The sequence below is a fragment of the Lissotriton helveticus genome, chromosome 3_1, assembly GCF_964261635.1.
Source record: "Lissotriton helveticus chromosome 3_1, aLisHel1.1, whole genome shotgun sequence".
NCBI lineage: Eukaryota > Metazoa > Chordata > Amphibia > Caudata > Salamandridae > Lissotriton > Lissotriton helveticus.
The window spans coordinates 779,994,166-780,009,901 of NC_136061.1; the positions used below are offsets into that span (position 1 = coordinate 779,994,166).

Sequence of the window (15,736 nt, forward strand, 5' to 3'; positions counted from 1 at the left end):
CACGCCCGGGAGGTGATGTTTTAGCTGTGCATTTTAGATTTGTATTCAGTTTATATTGCTCGGCTATGTAAGGTGGATTCTGAATCCCCCTTGAGGTTTTAAGTTCACTTGTGTGAACACTTCGAGAACGTCATCACCCACACGAATGTAAGGGCAGCCAGTACTTAGCTGCAGGTGGAGTCACAGAATTTAAGGTGGGCCTCTCCACCTGACCTGGTTGTTGCTTCTATCTGGTTCACAGTCTTTCCCTACACATTGAAACAGGCATGGTTTCAAAAATGCCAACTAATAATATTAATGCTCATATTTTAATTACTAGAAATGAGGTCACTGTTCGGAGTCAAGGCAAATGCAGCTTCTCCTCTTCCCTCCAGCATTCCTCGGGCCCACCCTCACCCTCTGCCCGGTGTTCTCGCTCCACCACCTGCCTCCAGGTGTTTACAGCAGAGGAACCTGGGATCCGACCAGTCCTGGGAAGGAGTTCAGTGTGTACACATCCCCTCGCCCTCTTTCCTGGTGTGTACCATCCGATACATTTTATAGGGGGTGAGCTGGGGCCTGACTCACTGGAGGGTGTGTGTGTGTGTGGGCGCTGCTTGTCTTAGCCTTCCCTCACAGTGTGTATTCCCACATAGGCTGAAGCTGAACCTCAACACCTGCCCAGAGGGGATGAGCGGGTGTTGCTCTTGCTTGCCTCTCTTATGGAGAGCGCTCCCCTCAGATTCTCTGTGGGGAGCAATCCGTGGCCTGACGCCCACGAGAGCTGAGTTAGTGTTGTTTACCCTCCTTCTCTGTGCGTGTGTTTCCTCCCCAGAAATACTCTAAGGGGGCCTGCCCCTGAAGGAATTCTGTGCAGCTCACCCCCATACCCAGTCCTGACGTGTTACCTCAGTGTGATTCTTTACATGGGATCCAAATAGGGCCTGGCGTGTCCCCAGGTGGAGTTATGTTGTGTGCACCTCCTGCCTCTGTGCCTTCCTGGCAAACACGAGGGGAACTGGGGCGATGGATGAATGTAGCGGATCAGTAAAGGGGGGTGTGGGTAGGCAGAGACGGGGCCGGGAGGGGGAGGGCCGACGCGCATCTCTCACCTGTAAGGGATCCAGTCCGAGTGGTGCTTCGAAGTCATCGCTCACTCGCCGGCAGCGGCAGGCCCCCGAGCAGCAGATGAGACGCCGTCGCTGCCCCCCTCGCACCTTTGGGACGCAGCCGCAGCATCCTCCGGGCAGGCCAGCCGACCGGGGTGAGGAGGGGAGAGGGCGGCTTCAAGCTCGGCGAGGGGGCGGTGTGCCCCCGGTGTCCCCCGAGCTGGCGCCTGTCCTCCGCTCACAGGGCTTCCCTCATTGTGTCCCTTTTGTGGGGGCGGATCCCGGGGAGGGCGAGCCTGTGGTGCACAAAGCTCCGAGCTGGGCTGACGCGCACCGAGCTGCGCTCCCCATCAGCGCCAGGCAGCCTCCATCCAAAGCAGCGGCTTCAGCAGCCCCGACGCGCGGTCCCACTCCACGGCGGGGCCGCAGACATAACGGGCTCCTGACCCTAAGGCGGCAGTGGCAACACGGCGCCCTGCCTCCCTCTACCGCCCTGCTGTCAGCGCGGAGAAAAGAGAGCGCCGCTGAGCACCCGTCTCGGAGCGAGACGCCAGGAGACAGGCAGCCCCCTTTACCACCCAGCAGCCCCCGTGCCAGAGGCTGTCAGAACAGACATGGCGACAAACACCGCCTCAAAGAACAAACGTGCCGCCGCCTGTCCTTCTCCACATGGCAACTGAAACCCCGGCGGCAAGGGTCACTCACCGGGTGAATGAAGCCCGTGGTGCCCGTGTAACGTGTCACGGAATGAGCATTGTGCCCCTCCCAAAAGCAGCGGCAGGAGGATGAGGGGAGGGAGTTGCTGCCAAGTCACTGTTCGGGATTCGCTCGCTGTCTCCCGAGAGCCGCTGTGTTTTTAATCAGGCACCGATGAGGGCGCGGTACTTCGAATGGACGAAGTTAAAAAAAGAAAAGGATTTTTTTTTTGCTTGATGTACATTGACTTTCAGCATCGCCCATGTAGCAAGAGTATGTTAGATTTTGAAAGCAAGCGTTCAATGAAAGGTTGCCATTTTTGCTCACACTTCCAGGAGCCTAAAAAACGATGCTACTACCTACAAATTCGAGTGTACGTGTGGGTTATGAGGCGGTAATTTTGTCTCGTAACTGATCAATTCACTGGGATGTCTCGCTCTCTTTATACGTAGCATCTAGCTACGTTTTAGACAGTTAAGGTACTTTATAAATGCATTCACTCAATCTTCTAATGTATTACGAAAGCCATGTACAATGAAATAACTTATTACAGAGGAAGATTCCATCAATAAAGTGTCAGGTGTCTTAGAGTCTGGCTAAAGTCTGCAAACATAATAAACCTAATATAGAATGCTCCGGGAATGTGTAGTTTGCTTCTTCCACCACAAAAAGAGTCATAACTAGAATACAAAAAATGTTCTGGTTGAAAAGAGGGCCAATGATCTCACTGCCTGAATGTGAACATGAATTTATAATTTAACAAGGTGTACTGTATTCTTGTCACTTTATAATAACTTTCTAAACATCACGTATTTCATTGCTAGTAGGACAAAATTGAAAGTGTTTTTTAGACATTGTCTAGAAACACCTCTAAGGGACCTCTCAAAAACACTGTGCTGTTGGTTCGATACATCATGCACATCAAACTGCAATTGCAGAAGGGCTTTCCTCGATCTGATTATACACCATGGTCCCTGGTTATCATGGCATTTTAAATTACCCTGCTTCCTGAGGGTGTACTGTCAACACTTGCGCTATAGGTATGTTAGCTTTAACTTTTACCATATCTAGAGGCAAGTCACAGCTTAAGAGTATTATGTATTGCGCTGTGTTTGTTGCTACCACTTGAAGTGTGAAAATATGTTTGTGGTGCGTCGAAATTTATGGAGAGAGGGCTTGTAGGAAAATGCCTCCTATTGTATGGTCACCCTAATTTTTTTTGGGCTGATGCTGCTGTTTTTGACACTGTGCACTGGGGCATTGACCAGGTGCAATGCATGTTATCTGTCCCTCAAATATGTTGAAATTGGCTAAACTCTTGATTGGTATATTTAACTTACCTATAAAGTTCTAGTATATGGTACCAAAGTGTACCTAGGGCATGTAAGTTAAATGTCATTAGTGAGCTGCAGCACCTATTGTACCACCACTACAGTGACAATACAAAACATGTTTCCAGACCTACTTTGCAACCTGGCTAGGCAGATTTAAAAATGCCAATTTTGACTTGGCCCAAAAATTTTTGGCCATGCCTAAACCTTCTTTTTTAATATTTATAATTCTGCCCATAGTGCAGGGTGCATGATTTAAAAAAAAGTAGGGCATGTGTACTCATGTTTTACATGGCCTGACAGTAAAAAATATCTAAAGTTACAGGGTTACGTTATAACACGGTATAAGGCATGACTAGAGTTTTGGAAGTGTTTGAAAATTGATACAAATATTCCTTTTAATAGTAATATAAAATCCAACTTAATGGTCAACTCAGATTTTATACTAATATTTTGAAAAGGGTACTTTAATAAAGTTGACATTTTACTGTCTGAGCCAAATGTGCCTTTCTCTCAGGGTTCAGTGTGACCTGACTGTTAATGGCTCTCCTATGGTGAGATATGTATTTCTCCCAGGTAGTGGCCAAAGGGCTTGGGTGTGGGGAGGTGTTTTCTAATTGAGCAGGAAGGCTTGGGGGCTGTACCGAAACTCTATCTGAGCTTCAAACAGGCCCGGTTCTAGTGGATGGGCCGGGTGGGCCAGGCCCACCCAAACATGGGCCAGGCCCACCCAAACATGAGCCTTGGCCCTCAAAGTGAGAGCTTGAAGGCAGGCGCGCAACGCCATTGCGCTCAAGGGCTTCAACCCCCCGGTTGGGAAGCTGTCTCAGCCGGGCTGAGACACACACACAGTTTTTGAGATTATCGCAGCTGCACCAGAGTACTTCACAGGTCTTTAAAAGACCATTTACGTGTTAACAATGCTTTGTTTATTTTGTCACCCCTTCATCTCCACTAGGGAGATGAAGAAAGGCAACAAATCCTTTATTTGACAATGGTAACCTTTGCCTACTGTCCTGCTGCGTTGATATTTCTTTTTCTATGCAGCACAGGAGAAAAGAAGTTTGTTTATTCTGATTCACCTTTCCTAACCCCTGCCAGTTGCTTATCACATCTGGCTGTGACACAAAGTTTGACTAATGGAGTAGGTAAGAGAAAGTGTTACTATTTGTTTTTCTTTTTAAAATCTGCGCAGGCCCAGGAGGACAATACTTCGTGAGTGCTTCATTTAAACAGTTTTTATCATTATCATGGCCGATGCAGGACAACAATAAGACAATAAAAAATACCCAGATAACACTGGTGATTAATGATCCTGCTGTATAGCAATCATTTGTCTGCTAGTAGTTTTTAAATGCAGATAAACTGATTTTTATGTGGAAGCTCAGTGGGTTACTGCCTTTGTCACAAAGATCCTTGTGTTGCTTGCAGTTCAGAAGTTACAATCCTAACATAGGACAGTGACCAAGGAACTGTCATCAAAGAGCTGCATGCAAACCTGAAGGTATAGTTAGAACATTGATTTTTTTGTTTTGTGATATAGTTAAAACTTCTTCAGTCTTTCATTATTCTAATGTTGCTAAAATGAGTATGTTTGGGCAGATATACATTTTTATCAGTAAAGCCAACCCCCTACCACTTGAGTACTCTTCAAATCCTGAGTTTCTGCTTCTCCAGACCAAACCCTCTTAAAATATACTGCCCACCAGTATGGATGACATGTGATTCATACACCTTGTAATCCTTATTGGCTTATGAGACATTCCCTGTCGACTGATTTACATACTTGTACGATTTGTTGTCTCTGTATAATGTGTGCTTGGTGTAAAGTACTGACAAACACTACACTGATATGAGTAGCGCTATACAACAAATTAAATGCATATGAGGAAGGGACTATGTAAAGACGAGGGGCACTGTTGGAGGGTGGAAGTGAGGGAATCAGAGGAGGAGGTCAATGGGGGGAGAGGCTATGGAGCGATAAAGAGCACTGTTGGAGGGTGGCAGTGAGGGAAACCGCGGAAAAGGTCATGGGGTGGAGGGGGGAGCTAGGGAGAGATGAGGGGCACTGGTGGAGGGTAGTAGTGAGGGAGTCTGAGGAGGAGGTCATGAAGGGGAGGGGCTACAGAGAGATGAGGGGCACTGGTGGAGGGTGGCAGTGAGGGAATCCGAGGAGGAGGTCCTGAGGAGAGGGGGCTATGGGGAGATGAGGGGCACTTGTGGCCTGTGGGAGGGAGGGAATCCAAGGAGGAGGTCAATAGGGGGGCTGATCAGGGCTGAAAGCCCGAAACCGGTCCTTGGATGCTTGTTTCCAGTCCAGGGAGGACCTGGCTTGGCAGTTCGGGCTGGTCTGTTCCCATGGGGCACAGGGTCAAGACTGATTTGCCTATGGCTGGGTTCAAATTAGAATGGCATGGTGAGCACAAAAACAATGGATTTAGACCCAGATCTCTGTACTGGGGTGAATGTATGGCATTGTTCTGCATTCTGTCCATCAACTGTTGTTTTTGCATTTGTCACCTGAGTGGGACGGGTATGCTCAGACGTGAGTCCCATGCTCTCCATGCCACTGGAATCAAGCTATCCAGGCTGATGAGGGGTGAAAGCCCGAAACCGGTCCTTGTATGCTTGTTTCCAGTCCAGGGAGGACCTGGCTTGGCAGTTCGGGCTAGACTGTTCCCATGGGGCACAGGGTCAAGACTGATTTGTCTATGGATGGGTTCAAACTGGAATGGCATGGTGAGCAAAAAAACAATGGATGTAGTCCCCGATCTCTGTACTGCGGTTAATGTATAATATTGTTCTGCATACTGTCCATCAACTGTTGTTTTTGCATTTGTCACCCAGAGTGGTACGGGTATGCTCAGACGTGAGTCCCGTGCTCTCCATGCCACTGGAATCAAGCTATCCAGGCTGATGAGGGCTGAAAGCCTGAAAATGGTCCTTGGATGCTTGTTTCCAGTCCCGGGAGGACCTGGCTTGACATTTCCGGCTGGTTTGTTTCCATGGGGCACAGGGTCAAGACTGATTCAGATATGGCTGGGTTCAAACTGGAATGGCATTGTGAGCAAAAAAACGATGGATTTAGGCCCAGATCTCTGTACTGGGGTGAATGTATGATATTGTTCTGCATTCTGTCCATCAACTGTTGTTTTTGCATTTGTCACCCAGAGTGGAATGTGTATGCTCAGACGTGAGTCCCATGCTCTCCATGCCACTGGAATCAAGCTATCCAGGCTGATGAGGGCTGAAAGCCCGAAACTGGTCCTTGTATGCTTGTTTCCAGTCCAGGGAGGACCTGGCTTGGCAGTTCGGGCTGGTCGGTTCCCATGGGGCACAGGTCAAGACTGATTGGCATTGTGCTGGGTTCAAACTGGAATGGCATGGTGAGCACAAAAACGATGGATTTAGGCCCAGATCTCTGTACTGGGGTGAATGTATGACATTGTTCTGTGTTCTGTCCATCAAGTGTTGTTATTTGCATTTGTCACCCCGAGTGGGACGGGTATACTCAGACGTGAGTACCGTGCTCTCCATGCCACTGGAATCAAGCTATCCAGTCTGATGAGCGCTGAAAGCCCGAAACCGGTCCTTGGATGCCTGTTTCCAGTTCAGGGAGGATCTAGCTTGGCAGTTCGGGCTGGACTGTTCCCATGGGACACAGGGTCAAGACTGATTTGCATATGACTGGGTTCAAAATGGAATGGCATGGTGAGAAAAAAAACGATGGATTTAGGCTCAGATCTCTGTACTGGGGGGAATGTGTGACATTGTTCTGCATTCTGTCCATCAACTGTTGTTTTTGCATTTGTCACCTCGAGTGGGACGGGTATGCTCATATGTGAGTCCCGTGCTCACCATGCCACTGGAATCAATCCTTTCAGGCTGATGAGGGCTGAAGCCCCGAAACCGGTCCTTGGATGCTTGTTTCCGGTCCAGGGAGGACCTGGCTTGGCATTTCTGGCTGGTTTGTTCCCATGGGGCACAGGGTCAAGACTGATTCGGATACGGCTGGGTTCAAACTGGAATGGCATTGTGAGCAAAAAAACGATGGATTGAGGCCCGGATCTCTGTACTGGGGTGAATGTATGACATTGTTCTGCATTCTGACCATCAACTGTTGTTTTTGCATTTGTCACCCCGAGTGGGACGGGTATGCTCAGACGTGAGTCCCATGCTCTCCATGCCACTGGAATCAAGCTATCCAGGCTGATGAGGGGTGAAAGCCCGAAACCGGTCCTTGTATGCTTGTTTCCAGTCCAGGGAGGACCTGGCTTGGCAGTTCGGGCTAGACTGTTCCCATGGGGCACAGGGTCAAGACTGATTTGTCTATGGCTGGGTTAAACTGGAATGGCATGGTGAGCAAAAAAACAATGGATATAGTCCCCGATCTCTGTACTGCGGTTAATGTATAATATTGTTCTGCATACTGTCCATCAACTGTTGTTTTTGCATTTGTCACCCAGAGTGGTACGGGTATGCTCAGACGTGAGTCCCGTGCTCTCCATGCCACTGGAATCAAGCTATCCAGGCTGATGAGGGCTGAAAGCCCGAAAATGGTCCTTGGATGCTTGTTTCCAGTCCCGGGAGGACCTGGCTTGGCATTTCCGGCTGGTTTGTTTCCATGGGGCACAGGGTCAAGACTGATTCAGATATGGCTGGGTTCAAACTGGAATGGCATTGTGAGCAAAAAAACGATGGATTTAGGCCCAGATCTCTGTACTGGGGTGAATGTATGATATTGTTCTGCATTCTGTCCATCAACTGTTGTTTTTGCATTTGTCACCCAGAGTGGAATGTGTATGCTCAGACGTGAGTCCCATGCTCTCCATGCCACTGGAATCAAGCTATCCAGGCTGATGAGGGCTGAAAGCCCGAAACTGGTCCTTGTATGCTTGTTTCCAGTCCAGGGAGGACCTGGCTTGGCAGTTCGGGCTGGTCGGTTCCCATGGGGCACAGGTCAAGACTGATTGGCATTGTGCTGGGTTCAAACTGGAATGGCATGGTGAGCACAAAAACGATGGATTTAGGCCCAGATGTCTGTACTGGGGTGAATGTATGACATTGTTCTGTGTTCTGTCCATCAAGTGTTGTTATTTGCATTTGTCACCCCGAGTGGGACGGGTATACTCAGACGTGAGTACCGTGCTCTCCATGCCACTGGAATCAAGCTATCCAGTCTGATGAGCGCTGAAAGCCAGAAACCGGTCCTTGGATGCCTGTTTCCAGTTCAGGGAGGATCTGGCTTGGCAGTTCGGGCTGGACTGTTCCCATGGGGCACAGGGTTAAGACTGATTTGCCTATGGCTGGGTTCAAATTAGAATGGCATGGTGAGCAAAAAAAAGATGAATTTAGGTCCAGATCTCTGTACTGGAGTGAATGTATGACATTGTTCTGCATTCTGTCCATCAACTGTTGTTTTTGCATTTGTCACCTCGAGTGGGACGGGTATGCTCAGATGTGAGTCCCGTGCTCTCCATGCCACTGGAATCAATCTATTCAGGCTGATGAGGGCTGAAAGCCCGAAACCGGTCCTTGGATGCTTGTGTCCAGTCCAGGGAGGACCTGGCTTGGCAGTTCGGGTTGAACTGTTTCCATGGGGCACAGGGTCAAGACTGATTTGCCTATGGCTGTGTTCAAACTGGACTGGCATGGTGAGCAAAAAAACAATGGATTTAGGCCCAGATCTCTGTACTGGGGTGAATGTATGACATTGTTCTGCATTCTGTCCATCAACTGTTGTTTTTGCATCTGTCACCCCGAGTGGGACGGGTATGCTCAGATGCGAGTCCCGTGCTCTCCATGCCACTGGAATCAAGCTATCCAGGCTGATGAGGGGTAAAAGCCCAAAACCGGTCCTTGGACACTTGTTTCCAGTCCAGGGAGGACGTGGCTTGGCAGTTCGGGTTGGACTGTTCCCATGGGGCACAGGGTCAAGACTGATTTGCATATGGCTGGGTTCAAACTGGAACGGCATGGTGAGCAAAAAAAACGATGGATTTAGGCCCTGATCTCTGTGCTGGGGTTAATATATGACATTGTTCTGCATTCTGTCCATCAACTGTTGTTTTTGCATCTGTCACCCGGAGTGGGACTGGTATGCTCAGATGTGAGTCCCATGCTCTCCATCCCACTGGAATCAAGCTATCCAGGCTGATGAGGGCTGAAAGCCCGTAACCGGTCCTTCAATGCTTGTTTCCAGTCCAGGGAGGACCTGGCTTGGCAGTTCGGGCTGGATGTTCCCATGGGGCACAGGGTCAAGACTGATTTGCATATGGCTGGGTTCAAAATTGAATGGCATGGTGATAAAAAAAACAATGGATTTAGGCCCAGATCTCTGTACTGGGGTGAATTTATGACATTGTTCTGCATTCTGTCCATCAACTGCTGTTTTTGCATTTGTCACCCCTAGTGGGACGGATATACTCAGACGGAGTACCGTGCTCTCCATGCCACTGGAATCCAGCTATCCAGGCTGATGAGGGCTGAAAGCCCCAAACCGGTCCTTTGTTGCTTGTTTCCAGTCCAGGGAGGACCTGGCTTGGCATTTCCGGCTGGTTTGTTCCCATGGGGCACAGGGTCAAGACTGACTCGGATATGGCTGGGTTCAAACTGGAGCGGCATTGTGAGCAAAAAAACGATGGATTTAGGCCCAGATCTCTGTACTGGGGTGAATGTATGACATTGTTCTGCATTCTGTCCATCAACTGTTGTTTTTGCATTTGTCACCCCGAGTGGGACGGGTATGCTCAGACGTGAGTCCCGTGCTCTCCCGCCACTGGAATCAAGCTATCCAGGCTGATGAGGGCTGAAAGCCCGTAATCGGTCCTTGGATGCTTTTTTCCAGTCCAGGGAGGACCTGGCTTGGCAGTTTGGGCTAGACTGTTCCCATGGGGCACAGGGTCAAGACTGATTTGTCTATGGCTGGGTTCAAACGGGAATGGCATGGTGAGCAAAAAAACAATGGATGTAGGCCCCGGTCTCTGTACTGCGGTGAATGTATGATATTGTTCTGCATTCTGTCCATCAACTGTTGTTTTTGCATTTGTCACCCAGAGTGGAATGGGTATGCTCAGACGTGAGTCCCATGCTCTCCATGCCACTGGAATCAAGCTATCCAGGCTGATGAGGGCTGAAAGCCCGAAACCGGTCCTTGTATGCTTGTTTCCAGTCCAGGGAGGACCTGGCTTGGCAGTTCGGGCTGGTCGGTTCCCATGGGGCACAGGTCAAGACTGATTGGCATTGTGCTGGGTTCAAACTGGAATGGCATGGTGAGCACAAAAACGATGGATTTAGGCCCAGATGTCTGTACTGGGGTGAATGTATGACATTGTTCTGTGTTCTGTCCATCAAGTGTTGTTATTTGCATTTGTCACCCCGAGTGGGACGGGTATACTCAGACGTGAGTACCGTGCTCTCCATGCCACTGGAATCAAGCTATCCAGTCTGATGAGCGCTGAAAGCCAGAAACCGGTCCTTGGATGCCTGTTTCCAGTTCAGGGAGGATCTGGCTTGGCAGTTCGGGCTGGACTGTTCCCATGGGGCACAGGGTTAAGACTGATTTGCCTATGGCTGGGTTCAAATTAGAATGGCATGGTGAGCAAAAAACCAGATGAATTTAGGCCCAGATCTCTGTACTGGAGTGAATGTATGACATTGTTCTGCATTCTGTCCATCAACTGTTGTTTTTGCATTTGTCACCCCGAGTGGGACGGGTATGCTCAGACGTGAGTCCCGTTCTCTCCATGCCACTGGAATCAAGCTACCCAGGCTGATGAGGGCTGAAAGCCCAAAACCGGTCCTTGGATGCTTGTTTCCAGTCCAGGGAGGACCTGGCTTGGCAGTTCGGGTTGGACTGTTCCCATGGGGCAGAGGGTCAAGACTGATTTGCATATGACTGGGTTCAAAATGGAATGGCAAGGTGAGCAAAAAAACGATGGATTTAGGCCCAGATCTCTGTACTGGGGGAATGTGTGACATTGTTCTGCATTCTGTCCATCAACTGTTGTTTTTGCATTTGTCACCTCGAGTGGGACGGGTATGCTAAGATGTGAGTCCCGTGCTCTCCATGCCACTGGAATCAATCTATTCAGGCTGATGAGGGCTGAAAGCCCGAAACCGGTCCTTGGATGCTTGTGTCCAGTCCAGGGAGGACCTGGCTTGGCAGTTCGGGTTGGACTGTTTCCATGGGGCACAGGGTCAAGACTGATTTGCCTATGGCTGTGTTCAACCTGGACTGGCATGGTGAGCAAAAAAACAATGGATTTAGGCCCAGATCTCTGTACTGGGGTGAATGTATGACATTGTTCTGCATTCTGTCCATCAACTGTTGTTTTTGCATCTGTCACCCCGAGTGGGACGGGTATGCTCAGATGCGAGTCCCGTGCTCTCCATGCCACTGGAATCAAGCTATCCAGGCTGTTGAGGGGTAAAAGCCCAAAACCGGTCCTTGGACACTTGTTTCCAGTCCAGGGAGGACGTGGCTTGGCAGTTCGGGTTGGACTGTTCCCATGGGGCACAGGGTCAAGACTGATTTGCATATGGCTGGGTTCAAACTGGAACGGCATGGTGAGCAAAAAAAACGATGGATTTAGGCCCTGATCTCTGTGCTGGGGTTAATGTATGACATTGTTCTGCATTCTGTCCATCAACTGTTGTTTTTGCATCTGTCACCCGGAGTGGGACTGGTATGCTCAGATGTGAGTCCCATGCTCTCCATCCCACTGGAATCAAGCTATCCAGGCTGATGAGGGCTGAAAGCCCGTAACCGGTCCTTCAATGCTTGTTTCCAGTCCAGGGAGGACCTGGCTTGGCAGTTCGGGCTGGATGTTCCCATGGGGCACAGGGTCAAGACTGATTTGCATATGGCTGGGTTCAAAATTGAATGGCATGGTGATCAAAAAAACAATGGATTTAGGCCCAGATCTCTGTACTGGGGTGAATTTATGACATCGTTCTGCATTCTGTCCATCAACTGCTGTTTTTGCATTTGTCACCCCGAGTGGGACGGATATACTCAGACGGAGTACCGTGCTCTCCATGCCACTGGAATCCAGCTATCCAGGCTGATGAGGGCTGAAAGCCCCAAACCGGTCCTTGGATGCTTGTTTCCAGTCCAGGGAGGACCTGGATTGGCATTTCCGGCTGGTTTGTTCCCATGGGGCACAGGGTCAAGACTGATTCGGATATGGCTGGGTTCAAACTGGAGCGGCATTGTGAGCAAAAAAACGATGGATTTAGGCCCAGATCTCTGTACTGGGGTGAATGTATGGCATTGTTCTGCATTCTGTCCATCAACTGTTGTTTTTGCATTTGTCACCCCGAGTGGGACGGGTATGCTCAGACATGAGTCCCGTGCTCTCCCGCCACTGGAATCAAGCTATCCAGGCTGATGAGGGCTGAAAGCCCGTAATCGGTCCTTGGATGCTTTTTTCCAGTCCAGGGAGGACCTGGCTTGGCAGTTTGGGCTAGACTGTTCCCGTGGGGCACAGGGTCAAGACTGATTTGTCTATGGCTGGGTTCAAACGGGAATGGCATGGTGAGCAAAAAAACAATGGATGTAGGCCCCGGTCTCTGTACTGCGGTGAATGTATGATATTGTTCTGCATTCTGTCCATCAACTGTTGTTTTTGCATTTGTCACCCAGAGTGGAATGGGTATGCTCAGACGTGAGTCCCATGCTCTCCATGCCACTGGAATCAAGCTATCCAGGCTGATGAGGGCTGAAAGCCCGAAACCGGTCCTTGTATGCTTGTTTCCAGTCCAGGGAGGACCTGGCTTGGCAGTTCGGACTGGACTGTTCTCATGGGGCACAGGTCAAGACTGATTTGCATTGTTCTGGGTTCAAACTGGAATGGCATGGTGAGCACAAAAACGATGGATTTAGGCCCAGATCTCTGTACTGGGGTGAATGTATGACATTGTTCTGCGTTCTTTCCATCAAGTGTTGTTTTTGCATTTGTCACCCAAAGTGGGACGGGTATGCTCAGACGTGAGTCCCGTGCTCTCCATGCCACTGGAATCAAGCTATCCAGGCTGATGAGGGCTGAAAGCCCGTAACCGGTCCTTGGATGCTTTTTTCCAGTCCAGAAAGGAACTGGCTTGGCAGTTCGGGCTAGACTGTTCCCATGGGGCACAGGGTCAAGACTGATTTGCCTATGGCTGGGTTCAAACTGGAATGGCATGGTGATAAAAAAAACAATGGATTTAGGACCAGATCTCTGTACTGGGGTGAATGTATGATATTGTTCTGCATTCTGTCCATCAACTGCTGTTTTTGCATTTGTCACCCCGAGTGGGACGGGTATGCTCAGACGTGAGTACCGTGCTCTCCATGCCACTGGAATCAAGCTATTCAGGCTGTTGAGGGCTGAAAGCCCGAAACCGGTCCTTGTATGCTTGTTTCCAGTCCCGGGAGGACCTGGCTTGGCATTTCGGACTGGACTGTTCTCATGGGGCACAGGTCAAGACTGATTTGCATTGTTCTGGGTTCAAACTGGAATGGCATGGTGAGCACAAAAACGATGGATTTAGGCCCAGATCTCTGTACTGGGGTGAATGTATGACATTGTTCTGCGTTCTTTCCATCAAGTGTTGTTTTTGCATTTGTCACCCGGAGTGGAATGTGTATGCTCAGACGTGAGTCCCATGCTCTCCATGCCACTGGAATCAAGCTATCCAGGCTGATGAGGGCTGAAAGCCCGAAACTGGTCCTTGTATGCTTGTTTCCAGTCCAGGGAGGACCTGGCTTGGCAGTTCGGGCTGGTCGGTTCCCATGGGGCACAGGTCAAGACTGATTGGCATTGTGCTGGGTTCAAACTGGAATGGCATGGTGAGCACAAAAACGATGGATTTAGGCCCACATGTCTGTACTGGGGTGAATGTATGACATTGTTCTGTGTTCTGTCCATCAACTGCTGTTTTTGCATTTATGACCCCGAGTGGGACGGATATACTCAGACGGATTACCGTGCTCTCCATGCCACTGGAATCCAGCTACCCAGGCTGATGAAGGCTGAAAGCCCCAAACCGGTCCTTGGATGCTTGTTTCCAGTCCAGGGAGGACCTGGCTTGGCATTTCCGGCTGGTTTGTTCCCATGGGGCACAGGGTCAAGACTGATTCGGATATGGCTGGGTTCAAACTGAAACGGCATTGTGAGCAAAAAAACGATGGATTTAGGCCCAGATCTCTGTACTGGGGTGAATGTATGACATTGTTCTGCATTCTGTCCATCAACTGTTGTTTTTGCATTTGTCACCCCGAGTGGGACGGGTATGCTCAGACGTGAGTCCCGTGCTCTCCCGCCACTGGAATCAAGCTATCCAGGCTGATGAGGGCTGAAAGACCGTAATCGGTCCTTGGATGCTTTTTTCCAGTCCAGGGAGGACCTGGCTTGGCAGTTCGGGCTAGACTGTTCCCATGGGGCACAGGGTCAAGACTGATTTGCCTATGGCTGGGTTCAAACTGGAATGGCATGGTGATAAAAAAAACAATGGATTTAGGACCAGATCTCTGTACTGGGGTGAATGTATGATATTGTTCTGCATTCTGTCCATCAACTGCTGTTTTTGCATTTGTCACCCCGAGTGGGACGGGTATGCTCAGACGTGAGTACCGTGCTCTCCATGCCACTGGAATCAAGCTATTCAGGCTGTTGAGGGCTGAAAGCCCGAAACCGGTCCTTGTATGCTTGTTTCCAGTCCCGGGAGGACCTGGCTTGGCATTTCGGACTGGACTGTTCTCATGGGGCACAGGTCAAGACTGATTTGCATTGTTCTGGGTTCAAACTGGAATGGCATGGTGAGCACAAAAACGATGGATTTAGGCCCAGATCTCTGTACTGGGGTGAATGTATGACATTGTTCTGCGTTCTTTCCATCAAGTGTTGTTTTTGCATTTGTCACCCGGAGTGGAATGTGTATGCTCAGACGTGAGTCCCATGCTCTCCATGCCACTGGAATCAAGCTATCCAGGCTGATGAGGGCTGAAAGCCCGAAACTGGTCCTTGTATGCTTGTTTCCAGTCCAGGGAGGACCTGGCTTGGCAGTTCGGGCTGGTCGGTTCCCATGGGGCACAGGTCAAGACTGATTGGCATTGTGCTGGGTTCAAACTGGAATGGCATGGTGAGCACAAAAACGATGGATTTAGGCCCACATGTCTGTACTGGGGTGAATGTATGACATTGTTCTGTGTTCTGTCCATCAACTGCTGTTTTTGCATTTATGACCCCGAGTGGGACGGATATACTCAGACGGATTACCGTGCTCTCCATGCCACTGGAATCCAGCTACCCAGGCTGATGAAGGCTGAAAGCCCCAAACCGGTCCTTGGATGCTTGTTTCCAGTCCAGGGAGGACCTGGCTTGGCATTTCCGGCTGGTTTGTTCCCATGGGGCACAGGGTCAAGACTGATTCGGATATGGCTGGGTTCAAACTGAAACGGCATTGTGAGCAAAAAAACGATGGATTTAGGCCCAGATCTCTGTACTGGGGTGAATGTATGACATTGTTCTGCATTCTGTCCATCAACTGTTGTTTTTGCATTTGTCACCCCGAGTGGGACGGGTATGCTCAGACGTGAGTCCCGTGCTCTCCCGCCACTGGAATCAAGCTATCCAGGCT

The 15,736-nt window shown here is 49.7% G+C and overlaps 1 protein-coding gene across 3 annotated transcripts in view; it reads right to left on the reverse strand.

Annotated features, from left to right (window-relative positions):
- Positions 1-15,736, reverse strand: part of TUB (TUB bipartite transcription factor) — a 593,386-nt gene that overhangs the window by 495,421 nt on the left and 82,229 nt on the right. For 2 of the 3 annotated variants that reach the window (XM_078681008.1, XM_078681007.1), the window contains exon 1: positions 1,092-2,304. The exons of the other annotated variant lie outside the window; for it this stretch is intronic. In XM_078681008.1, the coding sequence (XP_078537134.1) occupies positions 1,092-1,129 (38 nt within the window). In that variant the 5' untranslated portion in view covers positions 1,130-2,304. Of the gene's footprint in view, positions 1-1,091; positions 2,305-15,736 lie in introns of those variants that run through there. 3 annotated transcript variants of the gene reach the window in all.